At 35.0% G+C, this 22,548-nt stretch overlaps 1 protein-coding gene across 1 annotated transcript; it reads right to left on the reverse strand.

The window, feature by feature from the left end:
• Positions 1–8,667: 8,667 nt before the first annotated feature.
• On the reverse strand, positions 8,668–21,863 carry LOC148606655 (fibrinolytic enzyme, isozyme C-like). The gene is made up of 7 exons (XM_088545906.1): positions 21,735–21,863; positions 20,816–20,862; positions 12,712–12,866; positions 11,358–11,442; positions 10,485–10,656; positions 9,446–9,606; positions 8,668–8,854 (listed from the first exon to the last, which is right to left on the reverse strand). Exons 1-7 carry the CDS (start codon positions 21,763–21,765, stop codon positions 8,696–8,698), a joined length of 810 nt encoding a protein of 269 aa, XP_088402032.1. The 5' UTR covers positions 21,766–21,863; the 3' UTR covers positions 8,668–8,695.
• Between the last annotated feature and the right edge of the window lie 685 nt (positions 21,864–22,548).

Here is a 22,548-nt window from a genome sequence, read left to right on the forward strand (position 1 = left end):
ATTTTTGTTGTTTGAATATGCACAGATACAAAAGATCCTCATTTTATGCAGATTTCAACATATGAAAATAACGTGAAATATTACAATTATTTTTTTTTTTTTTTTTTTTTTGGAGGGAGGGGGTTGGTTCTCATGCATGAATCCGATTAAATATATTTTTGTGGTATGGTTCTCAGTAAAAACAAATATCATTTTTTGTACAGATACAGTCCATATACTCAAAATGTTCTATTAACTATATATTAGTTCGTAAAATTATCTAGGCTTTTTATAATATATGTAATTTATCAAAAACTTCGACTTTTCTACACTATACTCTGCATCTTTGCATGGCATTTTGAAAGTCCGAATAGCATCTGTAATGAATAAAATGAATGAGTACAACAAAAGCCACAGTTAACACTTATACTTGGGTACATTTATATTTTTACAAAAACAGGCCTAAATAACCTACTACACTGAATAGAAATAAGAGAAACCACCTTCTGTCTACACATTCTTTTGAATTTATTACCAGTGGTCGACGCAGTAACAGACTTAAGTACCAGTCCAATAAAAGTTCAGACGCTTCCTGTAGTAAGGTGACTCATAGTGCAGAAAACTTCTGGGAACAAACAGTGCGTTTTTTGGTCTACCTATGCTATATTTTTAAGTGACAATGGTTCTTTCTTTATATTGGTCTATACTTTTAGAAAAACAGCACTTTTAGATTGTATTTCAAAAGCGCAACCACCAAATGAAAAACCATGTCTGTGTATGTTGTCTGTGTATGTTGTCTCCGTAAGTGAACTAATATGCAAGCTTCTACTATATAGGAGGCTTATATCTCACAGTTAGTGAGATATAATGGTGTCGCACTATTTATGTAAAGTTTCAAACGACATCGAGATATTGTCATCCCACTAAAATAAAGAAAATGTTCCTTATCTGCTGTTTTAAAACAAAATCTGCAGCAACCATTATCTCATTGCCGATTATTCCATTACAACTGACTAAATAATCAAAACTGTATTTTTACTTCCTTTCTGGTCTAACGTTGATATGACAAAGAAAACGCTGATTTGACAAAGAGTTTACAGTTTTACTTTGGTGTGATCAACACAAACTTACACCGGACTTTGAATGACCATATGAATGCTGAAAGCTTGGATAGCCATCATACCTGGTTCAACATACACGCAATTTGTCTGTACAAAAAGCAGATACTAAGTAATCATATGATTTTGCCAGTTTGCCATTTAATATATTCCTTTTACAATATGTATTTGTTCTTATGAGTTCTATAATTGAGTTATTATCTTTACGTCAAGATACTGACATCGTTGCTTCAAAACCTTGCCCATTCCATTGTCATATATGGTAGTCAGGATACCATATACGGTTTCTTTTCTTCATTCATTCGCGAATGATAAAACTGCGATAACAATTTTTGAGTAACAACAAGATGATATAACCTGTCAATGAATTCGTTTATTTCAGACATAAATCACAAAATCTCAATTTTATCCTTGGTTTACCACGGGTTTGCCATTTAAATCGCATTGTGTTAACTCTAGGGATTAAATTACGATATATAGCCAGCCTGTGGTAAAACAATGATAAAATAGAGTTTCCGTGAATTATTTCGATTCAAATAGGACTAATTTCTTCATTTTATTAAAGACGCAGCCTATGTTTTGCACGAAATGTTGTTCATGTATTTATCCCCTTTTTTTACCATGGGTGCAGTTTAAAGAACTTTGAAACAAGTCTTATTGGAATTCTTAAAGAAGTTCTATAAACAGAGACCGTCACCGCTTTATTCCGGAACCAAACGATTATTTCAGTATTTTTTTTCCTTTTTTTTAACTATTATTTTGCTCTATTGTGTTTTGTGCGAATAAACAAAACTTCAAATTACTACATGTATTATCGTTTTAACAGATGTCTGACAATAGCATTGCTTACCTTTATATATTCAAAGTGTGGACTGGCAAAATAAATTAATGACATTGGACAACAGATTCTGCGAAATTTTTGGTAGACAGCCAAAAAAGGTGTGTTATACAAAATTACATAGATAGATACATTGACAATATTACGCTAATCTGGGAAAAAATCATTGTACGGTCAAATTATTCCATTATGTCAAATATGCATTGCATGTAATTGCCTTGTGTTAAGATGAAGTGTAACAGATTTGTTTCTGAGAAAATTATCTCAGGCAAACAAAATAATGAAAGAAATTAAAATGCAATAGTAAATCGGTTAAAATATGTTTCCAAATTGATGATGTTGAGTATGGAATATTTCACGTACATTTTAGAGTCATATCATGGAACGGAATTTCTTATGTCATATCTAGTGTCCACGTGAAACGTTCATGACAATAGAAGAAGTTAAAAACTCATATCCTCTGAAATCGACATTCGTCAGTGGACTGAGGTGTAAACACATCATAATATAGTTCATTGGACAAAGGGCACCACTAAATTAATTATCCTTGCAATACATTAAATTTAAAGCTACTGTTGAAAATTGTTTTAGCATTGTTCAAGGGTTTATACTAATTGCAGAGAATTTTAGGAAAACTATCTTTACATGCCCATCCTTACGCTATTCTACTTCAAAAGCATCCCACAATTCAGATGCCATGAATAACGTCAACTCACACGGTATGCCTCCGAGTAAATAATGATTTAAAATTCTGGTATAGAGTTACCTTGTTTCACAAAAGATTGAATGTGTTCTGATATAGATACTTAATTGAAACTTTTTTTTCTGATGTACAGTCTTTGACTTGTATGCTTTTACATATACTGTGTTGTATTAAGTCATGGGACAAAGAGGCATTAGCAGCAGGTTGAGTCGGAGGGGAATATAGCACAAAGAACTCCAATATGTGTATAGCTTGTCCTCTTTCAAAATTGCATGATGCAGATTGTCTATGGTATCTATAAGATATGAGCGTCTTCCTTCTATCTATAATTTCGATTGGATATTGCTCATGGACACTGAATGTATCATTTATCTTGAAGTTTACCTATTGCCACACTCAAGACCTTGTTTTTGTCTTTTCTCCTCTCAAATTTTACTATGATGCCACTAAGGGATTTATCTGGTTTGAGCCTATGCACAACATGAAAAATGATAACAGCCTCTACCCTTAATTATGTCGATAGATTTGACAAGTTGTTCCTCTGTGTTTTCATAAGGGTAATATCAACTTTATATTTACGTATATGTGTTTGAATTCTCTTATTCTATACATATGCATATGCATTCTACTTCAGTTATGAGTATTTAAAGTTGTTTCTCCACTTGTGATGGTAAAATTTAGAAGCCGGAGGTGGAGGTTATATTAAAATAGTTTCTTATGATTGGCAAAGCATATGGACAATGATCATTTTTTTCAGTGGGCATAGAGACCCTAGGATTTACTTAAATTTTTTCTTTTTTTTTTCTTGTAATTTCCGATTAATTCAATAAAGGTTACAGACCACCAATTCAACCAATGAGCATTTGGAATGTACGCAAAAATAGTCCTACGCAGAAATTATCCCTATTCCTCATAGTGCTGAGAAAAAAGTTCTCATCTTATTTAAAAAATTTAAACAGTTTCTGAAAGGATAAACATTTCTGTACATTTTATAGGTGCATTTTAGTTCTTTTGAAGTGAAGCATAATCTCCATAATGGTTTCTAAATATACCCCTATTTTGTGAAAACACTGGGATTTCCCATGCTATTTATAGACCCTTCACTTCCGGTGACCAGTACTTCACTGCAAGTCTGCTAACCCCACATGCCATTCTAAGGATTGTGAGCTGACATATGTAGAATCATGCTGATATATAGTCCTCTGCAGGTTAAAGTTAAGGTAAAGTCCAGAGAAGCCATTGAATATTGTGAAATTAGCATAGAAGCCTATGGGAAATGGAATTAGTGGTTTCTAGCCTTAAGCTGCAGCCATGGAAAAATGAAAAGTTTCTTGGAATAGCTTTAAACTACTTGAAGATCTTGTAAACTTTGCCATGAGAGGAATACACTACAAAAATCCTTCAAAATATGCATTTTTTTTTAAGTAATAGGTCCAAATTATGGAAAATTGGTCTTTTTGGCTGATTTTTATGTCCTATTTTGTAAAAAGTGTAAAAAATTTAGTAAAAATATCAAATATTAAACTTTGAGCGCTATGTTTACCTCAATATGGTGGTAATCAGCACTTGAAATCAAGTTTTGTGTAGATTTGAGCAAAAATTTGGTTAGAAATGAGGAAAAACTCACTTTTATTACTGCGGTTAAGGACATATATAAGCATTTCCTTATGGCAACATGGAAAATCCATTTTTGAGTACTTTTTTGCTTTAGGTGCCCTTTACTGGTCATGTTTTAATGTGAAAACACTGTATTTACAAATTTAAAGCCAAAGATACCACCTTTTGTGAAAATTTAAAGATTTTGTGTTTTTGACATGTGATCAAGAAAAAAGGGGGAGGCATGTCAGACATAAATTTTCAAAAATAGACCAATTTTACAGAAAAAGATTACTTTTAAAGGCTATCTATTTATCAATATTGTTAATAAACAAGTCATGATTGATTTTTTTATTTGAAAAGTCAGAAAAAGTTTTTTGCAAATATTTAATGCATTTCAGTATGGTAGAATATTGTCATTTTGTTGCTTGCGCAACTTGGTTACCCTATATTTAAAAATCAAATATTTAAAAAAGTGCTTGTCACATTTCACTGAAACTTTGCAAATGCATTCAGTATGTGTATAGGAAGATACTTGTATAGTTATTTATTTTTTCTAAGACAGAAAGTGACTCTTTAGGTTACAGACCACCAATTCAACCAATGAGCATTTGGAATGTACGCAAAAATAGTCCTACGCAGAAATTATCCCTATTCCTCATAGTGCTGAGAAAAAAGTTCTCATCTTATTTAAAAAATTTAAACAGTTTCTGAAAGGATAAACATTTCTGTACATTTTATAGGTGCATTTTGGTTCTTTTGATGTGAAGCATAATCTCCATAATGGTTTCTAAATATACCCCTATTTTGTGAAAACACTGGGATTTCCCATGCTATTTATAGACCCTTCACTTCCGGTGACCAGTACTGCACTGCAAGTCTGCTAACCCCACATGCCATTCTAAGGATTGTGAACTGACATATGTAGAATCATGCTGATATATAGTCCTCTGCAGGTTAAAGTTAAGGTAAAGTCCAGAGAAGCCATTGAATATTGTGAAATTAGCATAGAAGCCTATGGGAAATGGAATTAGTGGTTTCTAGCCTAAAACGTTCTGTTGTCTGTAATTCACTAACACTTTCAAGAGAACAGATATGGGATCATATAAGTAAGTCAAGTAAGTAAGGGGACCACCGTGCACACCCTCCCTCCCCATTCATCAATGTTATGTGATTTGTTAGCTAATTACCGAATCAATTTTTCGCCAAAGAATATTCTCGAATTCTTCTTTAGTATAAGCCAATATTTGTACCCCACTGGGTCAAAATGCCAAGATTTTTATGACAATTGTTTGAGCGCCTAAGTCTTCCTTGGATAGCATTTGTGAACAAACTATACAAATTTATATAGCATCATATAGCCCAATATCTCACCTGTACCATGGTACTAAGAAAGTTGCGGTAATTGTTAGGGTTCCTGGGGCCAGATGAAAAAACTGTGCCCCTACCCACCGACAAATCGCTTAAATTGACATAATTTTTCAATGTCGTATCCCTAGAGTATATATATGCATTATACAAATGGCTTATTTGGTATTTTCTGTTAAGTATTATCACAATTTTTACTTCTGGGGTTCTTTTGGTGAATTTTGGCGATTTCTGTAGTCAGAATTCATCAAAATATGCAAGTAATGGTATTTTCGATTTATTTGTAAAAAAGTCACATAAATTCGACTCTATAGGTAATTGCTCAACTAAAATGTCTAAAATTTGATATCATTCGATAGATAATTCTCATATTAATACAATCATCTAAGCCTTTAGATTTTCCTTTTGGGCTGACAGTTACTATAAAATCGGAAAAATTCTATATCACCGATTATTGTCTTTTTAAAATACCGTATTTAAACAAGATTTTTTATGACACAGTACTTAAAAAATAACATCGTAGCTTCAAAATGAGCATGAGTAATAAATATTTGAAAGTTATGATAGGTGGAAAATTGCTATACCCACCATGAAAAAAATCGTCAACTAGAACTAAAATGTTATTTTTGGCATATAAATGGTGTAAAACAGACATTGTATTATTGTTTTTATTATCGATGTGTCCAACATATCTTCCCATTTCAGGCGCATTTTTTTATTTTTTTTTAAATTTCAGTGTGACAGTAATGAGTATTTCATAAAAAAGTGAATTTTCGGAATTTCATATTTATTCCATTTTACCTATAATTGGCATTTTTTTTTCACATACCGTACTTCAAACAAGCTTTTGTATATTCAAATACATTTATATTGCATCTTTGCTTTCTAATGAGCCCGAGTAATAAATATTTCCAAGTCCAAATACGTGAAAAATTGCCAACCTACCCATGAAAAAAGTACCTCGACATCAACCCAAATGTTAATTTTTAGCATAGTACAGTACAGTGCCATAAAATTGTATAACAGTTATATCAGAAACGACGTAGAAACGGAAAGAAACACAAAAATCATAACACACAAAATGAAAGAAGTTACACATGTACGAATCAAAACAAAGACAGAAATAACTTAAATAGATAGAGGAACAACATGATGAAACCAAGAACTTCTTTTAAGTTATTTTGATCATTTTTGCAGAAATCGTTTTCCCTATAGTTCCATATTTATATAAAATGACAACATGTGGAGACAAAATGTATCTTAAAAAGAGTTTCACATATTTATGTTTGTGATGGTAGTCGATTTGTTTTTGTTTTGTTTATTTTTGTTTTGTTTATTTTATTTTTTGTTTGTTTTTTGTTTGTTTTTTTTCCTTACATGTACGCGCTAAAATTTCTAACTCAACTTTTAATATGCAACTGACTTGTTCCACACGATTGATTTATCATTTCTGCAATGTGGCAGCTATGGTTGTATTCTCAAGACACTTTTGGAGTCATTTCTAAAAACGAGGCAAAGAAAAAGAAGTTCTAAATATATCAATTCTCATACGTTTGCTTTATAATTGAAGGTTTGGTATTGGCTATCACGTTTACGCATACAAAAGTAGCATATCTAATAACAATTAAGAAAAAAGTCACACATATTAATCATCCAAAATCCAAGAGTTTATCGTAGACAATTTTCTTTCCAAACTTGATATTCAGTGTAATAATAACGAACACTATCCCGACTAGGGACAAATAATTAATATCAAAATATTAATTTGAAACTCTGGTGCATAAGTGTATATGCAGAATCCTGCCTTGTTTACGTATTTACTTCAAACTGGGTTAGCCGATGTAGCTACCACCACAGCCTAGTAATTTATAAACGTGAATTGCACCTTGGATTCCATTCTTGTTTTTGTTTGTTTGGACCTCTTAGTATGTGGCTACGTCTTAAAAAATTGTACCAATGTTATTGTTGCAAAACTCCAGACCGTTCCATGAACTTGTAATGTGACTGTAACCAGCATGCGGGGCACGGCATACTTATTCTTCTAAACCACCTATATATGCAGTTCATATTGCGAATGATGTGGTTTAATTTGTGTTTTATTTCATGTTTTCCTTACCTTCAGTTTTTATAAGTCATTGTATTTTATAATACCAGCTACATTGTGTTTTAATATATACATGTCATTGCATTTTATTCTAAGAGCCACAATTTGTATGTAGGTCGTCACTTTTTCATGTTAACTTTCTGTTATAGAACATGGAATTTTATAAATCGGTATACTTTTTGCCGATGATGATAAAATTGCGCAAACATTCGCCGTCTGTTGGGTGCAGGTAAGTAAGAATCGTGTATAAGTTTCTTGTCCTGTCTTAAAGACTTTGGGTTGAATATAAAATAGAATATTAAATATTTGATATATTGGTCAGTACACAGACCCGACTGCGACTGCTAACTGATACAATATATATTTCTACAAACAAGCTAGAAAAAGTGTTAGCAAAGCTTAAAATGTAATATCCATTCTCCTCTCCCCACAAGCCATACAGGAAATCCCAATAGTGATCCCTTCTCCTCTCCCCACAAGCCATACAGGAAATCTCAATAGTGATCCCTTCTCCTCTCCCCACAAGCCTACAGGAAATCCCAATAGTGATCCCTTCTCCTCTCCCCACAAGCCTACAGGAAATCCCAATAGTGAACCCTTCTCCTCTCCCCACAAGCCATACAGGAAATCCCAATAGTGATCCCTTCTCCTCTCCCCACAAGCCATACAGGAAATCCCAATAGTGATTCAGATGAAAATGAAAGTAAGAAAATGCCCACATGGAAGCAGATAACGAAGATAAAGTTTCATTGATCGAATATCATTCAGCAGTTTTTGGAAAGGTTTCAGATAAAGGGCTGAGCTAACGACTACTTTCGATCAACGGGAATATGTGAGACTTCCTTAAACGTCCCTTTTGTGCTTGTCCTTTAAGTTAAAACAATCACTCCCGAATTATGTGTACAGTAATCGTTTTAAAAGAATGAATATTTACGAGTACAAACCACAACAACAACATTACTATTTTAGTTGACTTTTTATCTAAAAATCTAAATTCCAGTTTCTTTTTTTATCCAATCTCTAAAGTATGAAATCCTTGTGTAGACACTTGGGAAGAGTCCTGAACAGCCAGAAATGCCCCATGAGGTGGCCCCGGCCAAGATTTTCTTACCTCCAGCCTCACATGTCATTGGGCCACCGCTGTCACCCTGAAATCAGAAATTAGTTCAAACAGATTTTAGTGTAGAGCACGTACTGCAGTTGTATTTTACTATAAATACCACTTCAAATTTTTAATATAACAAACCTGCAAATCGTCGTCTTCAAATACTTTGCCCACTTATGTGGACTTTATCTTTTTTTGTTACCTACGCCATTTGAAATAAACAAAAATGAAAATAAAAGACTGCTACATGACCACAAGCATTTCATGGCGAGAAAAAAAATCAACAACCAGGATAATAACCGCTAAAAAATACCAAAATAAGGCTATAGTATCTAAACTGAATAAAAATAAAATGCACAAAATATTGGCAGGAATGTGCTAGACGGTTTCAGAAAAGATCCATCCACAATATTACTGTGATGAGCGGATGACCGTAGAAAAAACTATTCTAAGAATTAACAAGTACATCTGTAACTTTCTGTATAATAATACACCATATTTTGAGTTCATAGTGGCCTCAGTGCATTTCTCATTAAAATATGTTCTTGTAACAAGTACTTCTGAAATCAAATATTTATAAATGTCAGTTTAGCCTCTAGCCGAGGTAAAAAACTGACATTAATTTATAACTCACATTGCAAGCCGATTTTCCGTCGTCGGTTGAAGGGCCTCCGATACATATATGACCGGCGTTTATTGTTGCTCCAAAAACAGGAGACCAATCTTCCCTGCAGTCGGAATTTGTTTGTACTGTCATGGTTACCATCTGAAGATTATCTGGCAAGATTCCAGTGCCTTTTGAATAGGAGAAACGGACTAATTAATATTGATCAGATAGTTTAATAAGGCATATAAATTAACTTATCAAGGTAAATAAATATGAAACTCATGAGCTCTTTTGATTTGTAATTCATACCGGCAGCGTACATCAACAAAAAGCAGTAGAAGTAAGTTTTTTAACCTAATTTAAAAATAAGACACTAAGAGTTACTAACAATAAAAGTTCGCTATTTATATGTATTTAAATGCAATGGTTTTGTTTATGCAATTCATGTATACAGATTTCGAACATGAATATAACTATATCAGATTTAGTGTCAAATCACAAATTGAGCTTTGGACTACTTTAAGTACCAACTATTGTGTATTTAGGTAACATGCTGATTCTTATGTTGCGTTTTCCATATTAATCTATTCTTTCTTTTTTTATATAATTCCTACAGAAAGAAAAAACAGAAACATTACCGACATTTCCCTTCTGCACAGCCAAAAGCGTCACACATGAGATTACATATCTTCTAACATACATGTATGATAATCATATGAAACGAGCGTGATATGATAATCATACATGTATATTTAGGTTTATATATGATTATCAATATCGTAATGATTTGTTTTTCATAGGCATAAATGATTACTGTATGTTTCCAAGCCAAAATAAGCATACAATGTATGAACAATAATATGAATATAATATGTAAATTATTAGAATCGAGGACCATACGGTTATCTTGGCTTTTCGTGTTACGCAACAAATGTTTACAAATTTTAAACATTGCATAATAATTTTCCTAGTGCGTACATTGAGCTTATATATTGAATGGAAGCTTCATATTAACATTCAAGTCATCTACATATGCATGTATATCCAACGTAAAAAAATATTTTACTTTTGGTAAGTCCCCATCCGGAAAGGTCACATTTGGAACCGGAAAAATCTCCGGAATTCTCATCTGCCAATTCAATCGGGCTACATTTATCACCGAATGTCAGGGCCTTTGACAGTTTTAGCACAGCAATATCGTTGGGAAATCCATTCCCACCGCTAACATAGTCGGGATGCTGTAAATAGCGTTTATAAACTAGTTAAAACTAGTCTAAATTTATCTGACGATTCCCTTGTCATGACTGGACACCTGGGCCGAGTTTTAGGTTGTGTAGGTTTCACGTTTATATGTTCATTTTCTGTTTTATATATATATATATATATATATATATATATATATATATATATATATATATATATATATATATATATATATATATATATATACTGGACACGCGATTTTCTTCCACCTTAGTCGATTTAATACCACTAACAATGCGGTGCATCGTCAACAAAATTGTGGTATCATACCTTTCAAACATGAACATTCAATACGCACTTTGGATGTTTCTGAGTATATGAAATGTGTTTTTTGTATATTTTTCGTTGGCACTTTAAAACATTTCCTGGATTTCAACGTTTTTAACTAGTGACTCGTTCTAATTGAATGCGAACTTGTGTGAAGTTTCATACACATATCTCCGTTATAGGCAGTTTGACAGATAAATTTCTATTTTTATTATACGAATGTACAATTATAAAGGTTAATTATTCAAACTATTAGATTCTGACAAATAATTTACGTCTTCTCCTATTTAAAAAAAAAAGCACAAAGAAAAACATCGTGTTACAGTAGTTCAGTGCAATGTTATCGGCTACTTGCAAAAGATCATTTTTCATGTCATCGAAATGCGAAAAAGTAATTTTAAATATCTACCTCGGTAATTTCTTCTAGAACAACTTTTTGGCCATCCCCTTGAGATATTTTGGAAATCCCAGCTACTACCCTCATTTCGCTAGCTCTAAAACAAATGGAATCGGTACTCTATATTCAAGTTACAATGAAAAAATGCAACATGTTGTTTTATGTAAACAATGTAAGTCAGATCACTGTCAACCAACGATTTCTGTCCTCTTCCCTCATATCTCTATAGAGTTTGATGCCGCTGCTTGGACGTTTATAAATCTAGTCTAATATCCGTCACAAACGCTAATGAAATGTTGTCATATTTGTTTGATCAACATAATTTGTCTTCTGGAACAGGGTTATGTGGTTTCTGGAACAGGGTTATGTGGCTTCTGGATCAGGGTTATGTGGCTACAAGATTGAAGTCATCACTACAGAAGTTTTATGGTCATCATCATGAACTGGTGGATCGTTACGGTGTATCCATCTGCACTATGAAAACTGATTTGTTCAACATGGCATAGTTTCCCTTTCCTCTTTCGTCTACCCCGGACTATGAGAAACTTCTAGAAAAGCAGAGGACGCTTAACTTTCCGGTACATCTGGTCCATGCTCCCAGTTTTTAGTGGAGTCCGAGTTGCTCATTTGCTTTTGTTACTTTATATGTTAGATGCTTTATGTTTTTTGTCGTGTTTGTCTGTTTTCCATGTCTGGTCTATGTCCCTGGATTACATTCTTTTGATTTCCGCTAGAATATGGATCCCTTGATTACTCTTTGAGACATTTGGTTATGGTTGTAACAATTCTGGACAGCCCCCGACACTCGGAACCCGCTTAAAGAATACGCTGCAATTAGCCTTTTCGTGTTTTGTATGAATGTTTTTACGACGTTATCATATGCAAGAGCATTTTTTTCATTTGTATTTAGAAAGAGTTGGGGTTAACTGACTCTATTTTGTACTAGTCAGTGGTAGGTGTCCGACACATTGAACCGGATTTTATCATACTACCTCATGCAGAAGCAACAACCCAAAGGTAAGAATGACACCACACTGAGACTTATTATTCTGACTCCAATATAATCCCAAATACCTGTGCTGGTTAAGGAGCAGTGACTACCAATTCTAATGTGTTGGTGCGACTCCGTCGGAGATTAAACCAACAACCCCCGCACTTGAGGCGAGCACACTATCTTCAGACTACTGAGGAGGTTTGGTGGATAATTTCAGAAACCAATAACGTGAGTAAAAAAGAACATACATGCAAAGTGAATCATAAAGCATACAAACAAAAAATTGTGCAAAAGAAGCAATAATCACACAGAGAGGAAGTGTTTGGTTCATGCAAGTGTATGTATATGATTGGAAATCAACAGAATACCTACACGCTACCGTCAACACAATGGGCAGCGGTTATTGCCCATTTTTCACTAATTATTGAGGCTCCACAAATGTGACTCCATGTAAGAGAGTTTTTTCTTTGAAGTGACAGTTGCCATGGGTAATTTTCAATGTTTGTGTCTTCTCCTCCAACAATTCTCTGAAAAAAACTGAATTATAAGTGTTTCAGAATGTAATCATGCCCCTCACAAACCCCATCCAAAAATAGCAATATTCTCATTAGAACATAGTCATTTGCATCCTATTAACTCCAGTCTATGTTTATGTTTGATTTTGTTGTTTAATTTGTATCCTTTGTAAGCTTAAAACTTAATTTCACATAAGCTTAATATCGACATCAGTAGTATAGTATGAGTTTTAGAAGTCGTATTTTTATGGGGGGGGGTATGGGCAGGGGAGCACCCGATGCGCATGCACATGACGTCACATTCGATGGCCATGGACCGGAAATGGACCTTGGGTATGACCGGAAGTGGACCTTGGGTATGACCGAAAGTGGACCTTGGGTATGACCGAAAGTGGACCTTAGGACCGGAAGTGGACTTAGATGGGAGACCAATAAAGGGAACATGGGGACCCTCTAACCTGGAAAGGGGTGAAGGTTTGAGAGGGAGGAAACGACCTCCATAGGTATCCTCATAAAGTGTCCTAATTAGAGTCATTATATAGTATGGTGTAAATAGGTAAGTATAAAAAGAGAGTGGATATTATGACAAGAGTTGTCTTTCTTTGTTTATATTACTTTTTTTATGTTTACATTTTCATTATCGTTCATTGTTTTTTCAATTATTTTTGTAAATTAATTGTAATTCCATTGTCTTTGTGCAATAATGTCAAATCAAATGGGCACTTTGAAAAGATCTTAAATTTTAATTTGGATTTCTTTGTGTTCAATGGATTGTGTAATTTGAATAGATGTCTCACGGATTACACAGATGTTTGAAACTTTCAATAGCCCATGTATTAATTTAACCGTTTTTATTGTGCCATATGAATACATTACAGGTGTAAGGACGTGTTGTTCACCTCTCGGACATTAATTTTACTTTTGTTTTAATATTTTTTTATTCAGTTTGAATAATTAATGTTTCCTTTTTGACTAAACACTAATGATTATCCTGCCAATTGTAAGGTTTACAATTGATGTTTACATTTGGAAGTTAAGAGCTTTTGAATAATGTATTGCCCTTCATTTTATTATAATTAGATTTTTGTAGTCGACCATTTCATCACCTATTACACACTCAACCTTTTCATGGATTGTATCTGTGTTACTGTGTTATGGGGGGCTCTATCGGGTAAACCGATTTCTGTTTCATACTTCCAATGTTTACATGTCGCGTGTACTTGATTTGACCCGTTATGGGGTTCTATTGGGTACACCATTGCTATGTTAATTTTATTTTTTTCCTCATATTTTCATTCGTTTGTTTTGTTTGTTTGTTTGTTGGGGTTTAACGTCCGAGCAGCAGTATTTCAGCTATATACAGACGATGAACATGAAATTGGTGATAAAATGAACCTGAGATGATGATGAAATGAAAAAGGGATGGGACACAAAGACAATGGGGTCGACAAACTCCGATTGAAACTGGAAAAAGGGAGAGTTGGGCAGGGGCGGGCAATTTAGCCTCCTGTGGCGGAGCCTCATGTTTCCTACTCCGGGAGAACACCACAGTAGGGTTCTTTAACGTGTGGCATCCTTCCCAACACGGTGCACCACTATGGTTTGCGGTCAGGTTTTCCGTACCATAGCCTGACAACCCCAGCATGTAACACGCCAGGGGTACCCCATTCCACCACCTGGGGCACACATCCCAGTTGCTCTGTGGGCAGAGCGCCCTAGCCCCCGGCTAGGGTTCTGAGCACTATTTAGTCGCCTTTTACAACAAGCTTAGCGCTGCTGCAGGCCTATTCTTTTGACACCCGGATCTGCACGGGGCTAATTTCTTTCGTGGTTTGTTTCCTTCGCCCCCTTTTTTTTTTGTTTTTTTGTTTATTTTTTGTTTAAATATTGTATGGTGGATTTTTTATAAGGAACTTTTTGTTGCTATAGTATGTTTTCAAGTTACTTACACTCAAACTTTGGCCCATGTTATGAGGCTCTGGTAGTAAATATGTTTGTTGTGCTGTCGCTAACGGTTTTAATAGGTGTTATCGGTTTTGAGCTACCCTGGTTTGTAAGGAGGCCTTTCTTTAGTATAGTTCTATTACACAAGATTTTTTTTCTTTTATATTTTATTTATAATGATTCCTTCGTGAGTCGGCCAAGAAGTGACCACCTTTTCATCTCTATTTATACTTTTCTTCATCCAAAAACACACCCTGAATTTCCCATTGGAAAATGGTGCTTCTCAATCTCAAGTTGTCAGGAGTGCCCTGTTTCATGTCGATCAATAAATATCCGTGGGGTTTGGCGCTGTCATACTGGTACGATTTCATAAAGTAGTTAAAGAAATAACCATCTAGTGTTTATCCTCATGTTAGGTTAAAGGTTTAGAGTTAAAGATAGAAATAGTAAAGGTTAGGAGGAGTGAAGGGAAAATTTCAGGTGATTAGAATCAGTAGAGTAGAGATAAGAGTCGTTTGATTCGGGAATCGTTAATGTCGGGGATAAGAATCAAGAATTGTTAGAGTCGGGAGTATGAGTCAAGAGTCGTTAGAGTCAAAAGTCGGAGTCAAGTCGGAGTCAAGCGTCGTTAGAGTCGGGGTACGAGTCAAGAGTCGGGGTAGGAGTCAAGAGTCGTTATAGTCGGGGTAGGGGTCAAGAGTCGGAGTAGAGAGTCGTTAGAGTTAAGAGTCGGAGTCAGAGTCAAGAGTCGGGGTAAGAGTCAAGAGTCGGGGTAAGAGTCAAGAGTCAATTTTAAGGGGTTAAAAGAAAGAAAGGGGGGAGTAAAGAACCAAACATAGCCTCAAAAGATTCGCAAAAATAGTCTTAAAAGTAAAAGTAAAAAAGAATTGTTATCATTTTGTTCTCAGTTGTCGAAGAAGAAGGTCGTCGTTTACAAAATGTCCACGACCTATGCAGAATGCAAGATGATCTTTACAGGTATAACATGAAACGTCATTTTAGGAAAACTCATGGATACCAAGCTTTAATTGATGTACCCCGACCGGAGTGAAACCAGGTGTTTTCCTTATTCTAGACCATCGCAAAGATTACTGCGTCTATCACGCTACAAAAACCGTGCAAACAGACCAATACAGTCCACATACGCACCCTGTCCAGCAAAAGACAACCTTAGAAAGACAGAATCAATGCAAACTGGTTTATCAGACTACGATACTTTGATGACAGAACTGCACCAATATACTTTGAGAAAAGAAAAAAACCAAGATGGAAGGGCTACGCCAATTGATCCAGAATGAAACGCAAGAAAGCTTGCACAAGGACCCAGCTGACGAAAACTTTTTCATACACCCGACAGGCGATCCCCTTGCTTTCGACGTACCCAAAGGATACTTGGACGACCATTTCATGCCGTGGGCTCATCCTTTTACCAGCGTCATAGCAGGACCTACCGGAAGTAAGAAAAGGGTGTTTGTACATCGATTTGTTCAAAACGTGAAACACATGATGATGCCTAGACCCGATCGGATAACATGGTGCTACGACGTGTACCAGACGATTTATGGAACCATGAAGGATGTCGACTTTGTACAAGGACTCCCCGACCTTGACACCTTGGATCCCAGAGAGACACTTGCTTTTTTAGACGATATGATGAATTCGGTCACTGAATATATCTCCCATCTCTTCACGAAATATTCTCACCATAAAAATATAAGTATCATGTTGCTGGTTAGGAATCTGTTCAACAAAAATAAGTATCACAGAACCATCAGTCTGAATGCTTATTACCTGGTTCTTTTGAAAAATCCCAGAGATGTATCACAGGCCATGACCATGGCCCAACCAATGTTTCCCAAAAGACAAATTACTTTATGAAATCGTACGAGTATGCCAGCACCAAACCCCACGGTTATTTATTGATGGACATGAAACAGGGCACTCTCGGTAACTTGAGATTGAGAAGCAACATTTTCATATGGGAAATTCAGGATGTGTTCTTGGATGAAGAAAAGTATAAATAGACATGAAAAAGGATATGTGGTCACTTCTTGGTCGACTAGCGAAGGAGATTAGAAGAGATCACCAGTCGTGATGCCAAACACGTGCAATGGATGAAAGGAAGGTACAATGCAAACCAAAGAATGAACTGACAAAAGAAAGTGAGGTCCCAGAAAGACCTCGTGGTAGACCTGCTGGAGGAAATAAAAAAGCCAATAAAACAGATGTGACCCCTATAAATGAAACTGTATAGAGAGGAGTTCGAAACAAAGATACTACTGACATTGCTCGATAGAACACATAGCCGCTTTATATACATGTATATGCCGACTCTGTCTAATTATTTATACGTGTAAATCTCTAGAACTTACATGTAACCCTTCATCTGTGCAGATTTATAACAAAACATCTCTTCAATAATTTTATACAACCATGAAGATCGTCCCTGATGTAGATGTATGTACTCGCGCGGCGGAGTGGTCGCGGTCGATAAATTTATTTTAATGGAGACGGAGCTCCAGTTATTTAAGTACTTCTCTGCATAAGAATCAGGCAAAATGTATATAAGGTGTGAAAAAAAACTTGCCTGATCCAAGTATTTATACCTCATAAACTGAAGAAATAACCATCAAAGTGTTTGTAAAGTTTTCATTTTTAAGATATTGATAGATCAAATTCAATTGAAATGCACTATGGAAAATTTTCCTGTACATTTTTCCTAGATTCACCAGTAAAAAATGCATATGTCACTGATGCTTCAGGATTGATTTAAATGGCTTTTCAGTTGTTAAATAGATGTATCTATAATACTTCAGGAACAGATAAATTTGTTGATCCGCAACTCCGCTGAAATCATACAAGATCGAATATATTTGTGATATGAGGAATAAATGTAGTGTTGTGTACTTCCTAAATTTGTCTTTGCAACAATCTTTTTTCTACGGAAAACGCAAAATTTTCTGAGGTTTAAAACTGCTCAGAAATGGAAAGGTGCAGAACTTGTCGAAAGAAACCTCCCCCTTCTATGTGTAAACATCTGCATGCGCCCGAAGTCCGGATCCCTGCCTCTTTATACATGTATGTTTAAACTGGCTTGTAAACCCCCTACCCATTGTTTTGAGTAAAATATTTAATTATTTCAAATTTAAGAATTTATAATGCACCTTTTAACTGGGTGGAGCAGAACTTTCAGAAATTGAAAGGATATTCAACCCAGCTCCCCTTCCCTCCCATCCCACCCTACCAAAAAAAAAAAAAAATAAGCGACTGGTTTACGTTTGTATCATGCACAAACAAACGGGAATTGGCATTTGTACACCTTTAGAATGACTTAAAAATGTAGTACCAAGTCTAAAAAGCTTATACAGTATATATGTAGAAAATTGAGTTGTCCTTTATTACATTGTGTAATAAAAAGTTCTGTTCGAGCAAAATGCATAGTTCGGATAATGTGTAAATGAAGCCTAAACTTTTAATTATGCATAAAAATTCAGTTGAGTGTCCATCTATCTGTCCGTTCGTCTCCGGGCGTTTTCCATTTGATAAAACTTTGTGCAGTTGTTAAGCACAAAAATACATGCAAGTTCGATTTTGAGCTAGATAAAAGAGTAATTAAGGGAACCATGGTTATAGCGGTAATAAAAAGACCAGACATGGAAACAGCAATACACAACAAAGAACATAAAGTGACTATAATCATAAATACAAAGCAACAAAAGCAAATGAGCAACTCGTACTCCACTAAAAACTGGGAGCATGGACCAGGTGCGCTGGTAGGATAAGCGTCCTCTGCTTTTCTAGAAACACCCGCCGAGTAGTCCATAAAGTCATGTCCGGGGTAGACGGAATAGGAAATGAAAACTATGACACGTCGAACAAATCAATTTTCATGGCGCAGATGGATACACCGTAGCGATCGACGATTTCATGATGACGACCATAAATCTTCTATAGTGATGACTTCAATCTTGCAGCAATATAACCCTGTTACAGAAGCCTATTTGTTATAAGTGTAGCGCAATACAAAAAGTCTGCGTAGTTTCGGCAAGCTCTGGCATAACGTATGAGTTATGATATGCCACAGATGAAAGGAAAGTTGACAAATTGAATGAAAAGTCATCTCGTTTTTCGTAAAGTTTGGTCAATATGTTTCGAGTTAGTAAGAGACCACTTTGATAACCTACTTGAAAGCATTCTTGGGGGTAATTCTTTGATAAATAACAGAAAATTTTGCAGAATAATAGGACAAAATGCTAGGAGCGAACAAGTCCCAGTTATGGGATTGATCATATATTTGTATATACATATAAAAGGGTGGTTAAGGAGTGAATGTGCGTCTGAAAAAAAACTCACACGATACATAGAAAATAACCGATATCAAGGAACAGGGCTTTAATGTCTCTTCTGCGTCTTGATGTACACAATGTAGGTTATGGGGGTCTTTGACAATGAAAAAACGTTAACATCCTCAAACCAGGCCAAGAAGGACCTCTATAACGTGACGCAACCAGAATTCCTGAAAATTAAAAATCAAGGTTACCCTGTTGCTGCCCACTGGTCATGAAGTGAAAACTTGGGCAAAGCCTCAGGACAACCAGCTTATAGCACCAGTACATGTAGAGACTGCTAGTCTTGAAATATTCGATTATTGCAAAAATACGTCATTCACGCAACGCATGTATAGAATAGTCAGATTGTTTATTGCAAGTGTATTATGATGGAGTTTGCCCCCCCCCCCCAAACCGGCCATATCAACTTTTAAAGTATATGTCGTCCTAAAACAACACCTCCTTCCATACCCCAGCGTCCAATTTGGCCTTGGACCAAAATAACAGCTTCTTGGTTCCAGATTAAACCAAGTGCATTGGCATGAGGATATGGAACTTTGCTAAGGACGCGCCATTTAACTTTCGAGGGAGGAGCTTGGTTGTCTCTTTGGTTGTTAAAATATTTCAATCCTGGCTGTGGAGAAAAGATAATTTGGTAAAAAATAGTTAAAAATAAGTAATGTGAATACATGTATAAAAAGATAAAAATATTCCGCTTACAGGCGTTAGAAAAGTACATAAAAAAAATTCTGATTCTAAAGAAACCCAAGTCCCCTCGAAAGGTTAAAGGTCAACTCCTCTTAAACCACTGAAGCAATTTGAACCATTGGTGTATATTAGATGATCGTAGATTCTTTACAACGATTACTCATTTTGTTTAGATTCGTCAAATTAGTACTGTGTCCACGCATTGCTCTAGTTGAATATATTTGAGGCAAACACAGATCAAATTGAGAAAAATGATGTGCCAACAATTGCCTGACTCTTTCTCAGAAAGGTGCTTAATATTTATCAATGATGGACTTTTTACGAAGTCAATACGTTATATTTGGACCTGTTCAGGTTACATAGACCGAGGACGAAATGAGTGATAGACCTTAATTTTAGATGTATATAATATTACATATGTAGAAAATGTATAAGCTTTTTGTCTACTTCGTCTTTGGCACTTCCGCCATTGGCTGAGAGTAATTGTGGAACGGAGCGGTTTATATCCCGAACTAGATTTAGAAGTATATTAGCGTCAATACACACGTAAATAGACACAGAACGTCAATATGTTTAATAATAGAAACAAGGCTTCATGTTTGTGGAATATCCTTTGTGTCACGTGATCATAATAACAAAAAAGACTGTTACGCCATATTTAATAATATGTAATTACATTGAATAAGAAAAAAATTCTAGCCTAAGAAGGAAACAGTATTGGCTTGAGTATGAGTAGAACTTCAAGGTTTTTGTCCCTCGTTTTCCTTGTAATTTGATTAATTTCGTACAATATTATACAGAATTGAGCAATAATAATTGTTACCATTAATTTATGGGCTCTCAAGAACTCCTCCCCCTTTATTAATCTTTGAATTCGTCCCTTAATGTGTAAAAACGCCTGTTCTGTATTGATGCCCGAGCAAACCAAGGTATACAAACGCGGGCTTTGTTTCAAAGCATTTTGATGGGAAAAGACATTACCTTGACTATGTCAGCACCAGACTGAATAACTCCTCCATTCACGAAAGCTAAAATTGACATTTGACAGTTTTATATATTTTGATCTTGATGTCACTTTAACTTAAGTAATAGTCCACATAAAATTCAGACACTGACAGTGGTAAAGTGATTCATGCTGTAGAAAAACCCACAAAAGAAATTATGCTTTTTCATTCTATGTATGCTATATTTTCACATAACGATAATCATTTCTGCATTTAGATGATCTGCACGTATTAGATAATCATACATTTATGTACCACTTAAATCAATCAAATCAAACAAAATCAAGAACGATAACTCTTGCAAAGTGCTAATTTCATGTACAGTCTATGTAAATTTTAAAGTTTAAACCCCCAAATGAAAAACTAAGGCTGGTTATGTGATCTATAATGGTTTCTGAATAAGAAATAAAACTGGATTTGGTGGGTTTTGACATGGCTGAATCGCCTCCTGTCTGATTTTTATATAGACTGCGACTTAAAACGAGTGTAAAGTTTTGCACTGAAGATGTTACATATAACAATACGCGTCTCATCCATTTGTTTCACTATGTGTTTTTTTTTTTTTTTTTTTTTTTTTTTTTTTTTTTTTTTGGGGGGGGGGGGGGGGGAGTGTTGTTTTAGTTTTGTTTGGTTATTTTTTTTATTATTCAATGCACTAAAATCACAAACAGTGGATGCACTAATTTATGCATAAGCTTAGTTTGCATAGATACAGAAGTGACGGATCTATAGTAGAGAAGATCGACGGTTGCCCCTCCCCCTTTTTTGTTGGAAAAAATATTCCATTTCTTTAAATATCGACAAATAATAGGACCCCTCTCCTGACCCGCCACTGATACAATAATGTAACACTAAACCAGATCTATAACAAAATTTAACTGAAAATAAATCCTCACCGCAAAATTCCAGGAATAGAATGAGTTTCATCTTTGTAGAGACAAATTAATTGACACCAGGACTTACAGGTCTGAAGGTACGACTTCTTATCTCTTCCACCTGTCTTTTCCCATATCATAAAGTATTCTATTTTCAAATTTCAATCAAGTATAGTATATATAGAAATTGACATTATAATGTCTTGTGTGAACTATGATGTTATCTTAAATTTCTTCATCTTGTCAAGGTTGGATCAAATAGGGAATGATATTTATGACTTTTTTAATTTTCAAATTTATTAGGGATGAAATCTAGCCTTTTACTAAGCCTTTCCTATGAAATGTCGCGTCTTGAATCGCTCGGGAATTCTTCTTTTTTCCAAGACCGCTTCGTTATTAACAAAACACGATAAGAATTGTATGGATTTCAGTGCAAAAATTGTCATACAAATTAGATCAGGCACAATGTGATTGAGATTTATGTGCAGATTTTACACTCTAACCGAAGCTTACCGGACACAATTCATTATCAATGTCTGTCGTGGTTGCCGTTGGAGGAGTTGGACATACTCAACCTTTTGGAGCACCTGATAAACCCCCTATATATATAATTTTTCATGTTTTTTTTTCTTTTTGTTTTTTTGTTTTTGTTTTTTTGTTTCTTAGTGTTTGTTCTTTTTTTTTTTTTTTTTTATTTAGTTTTGCATGGTTGGTGTTGTTTTTGTATTTTTCCACAAGGTTACAACTTAAAGAAACCTTTTTCATATCTGCTTTATTAATTTTACGATGCACTGTGCTCTTGACGTGTTGAATCGTAGAACAGTACTATATTTCT

This window comes from Perna viridis, chromosome 9, assembly GCF_037379345.1.
Source record: "Perna viridis isolate PV_CMFRI_1.1 ecotype Kerala chromosome 9, ASM3737934v1, whole genome shotgun sequence".
In the NCBI taxonomy this organism is placed as follows: Eukaryota; Metazoa; Mollusca; class Bivalvia; order Mytilida; family Mytilidae; genus Perna; species Perna viridis.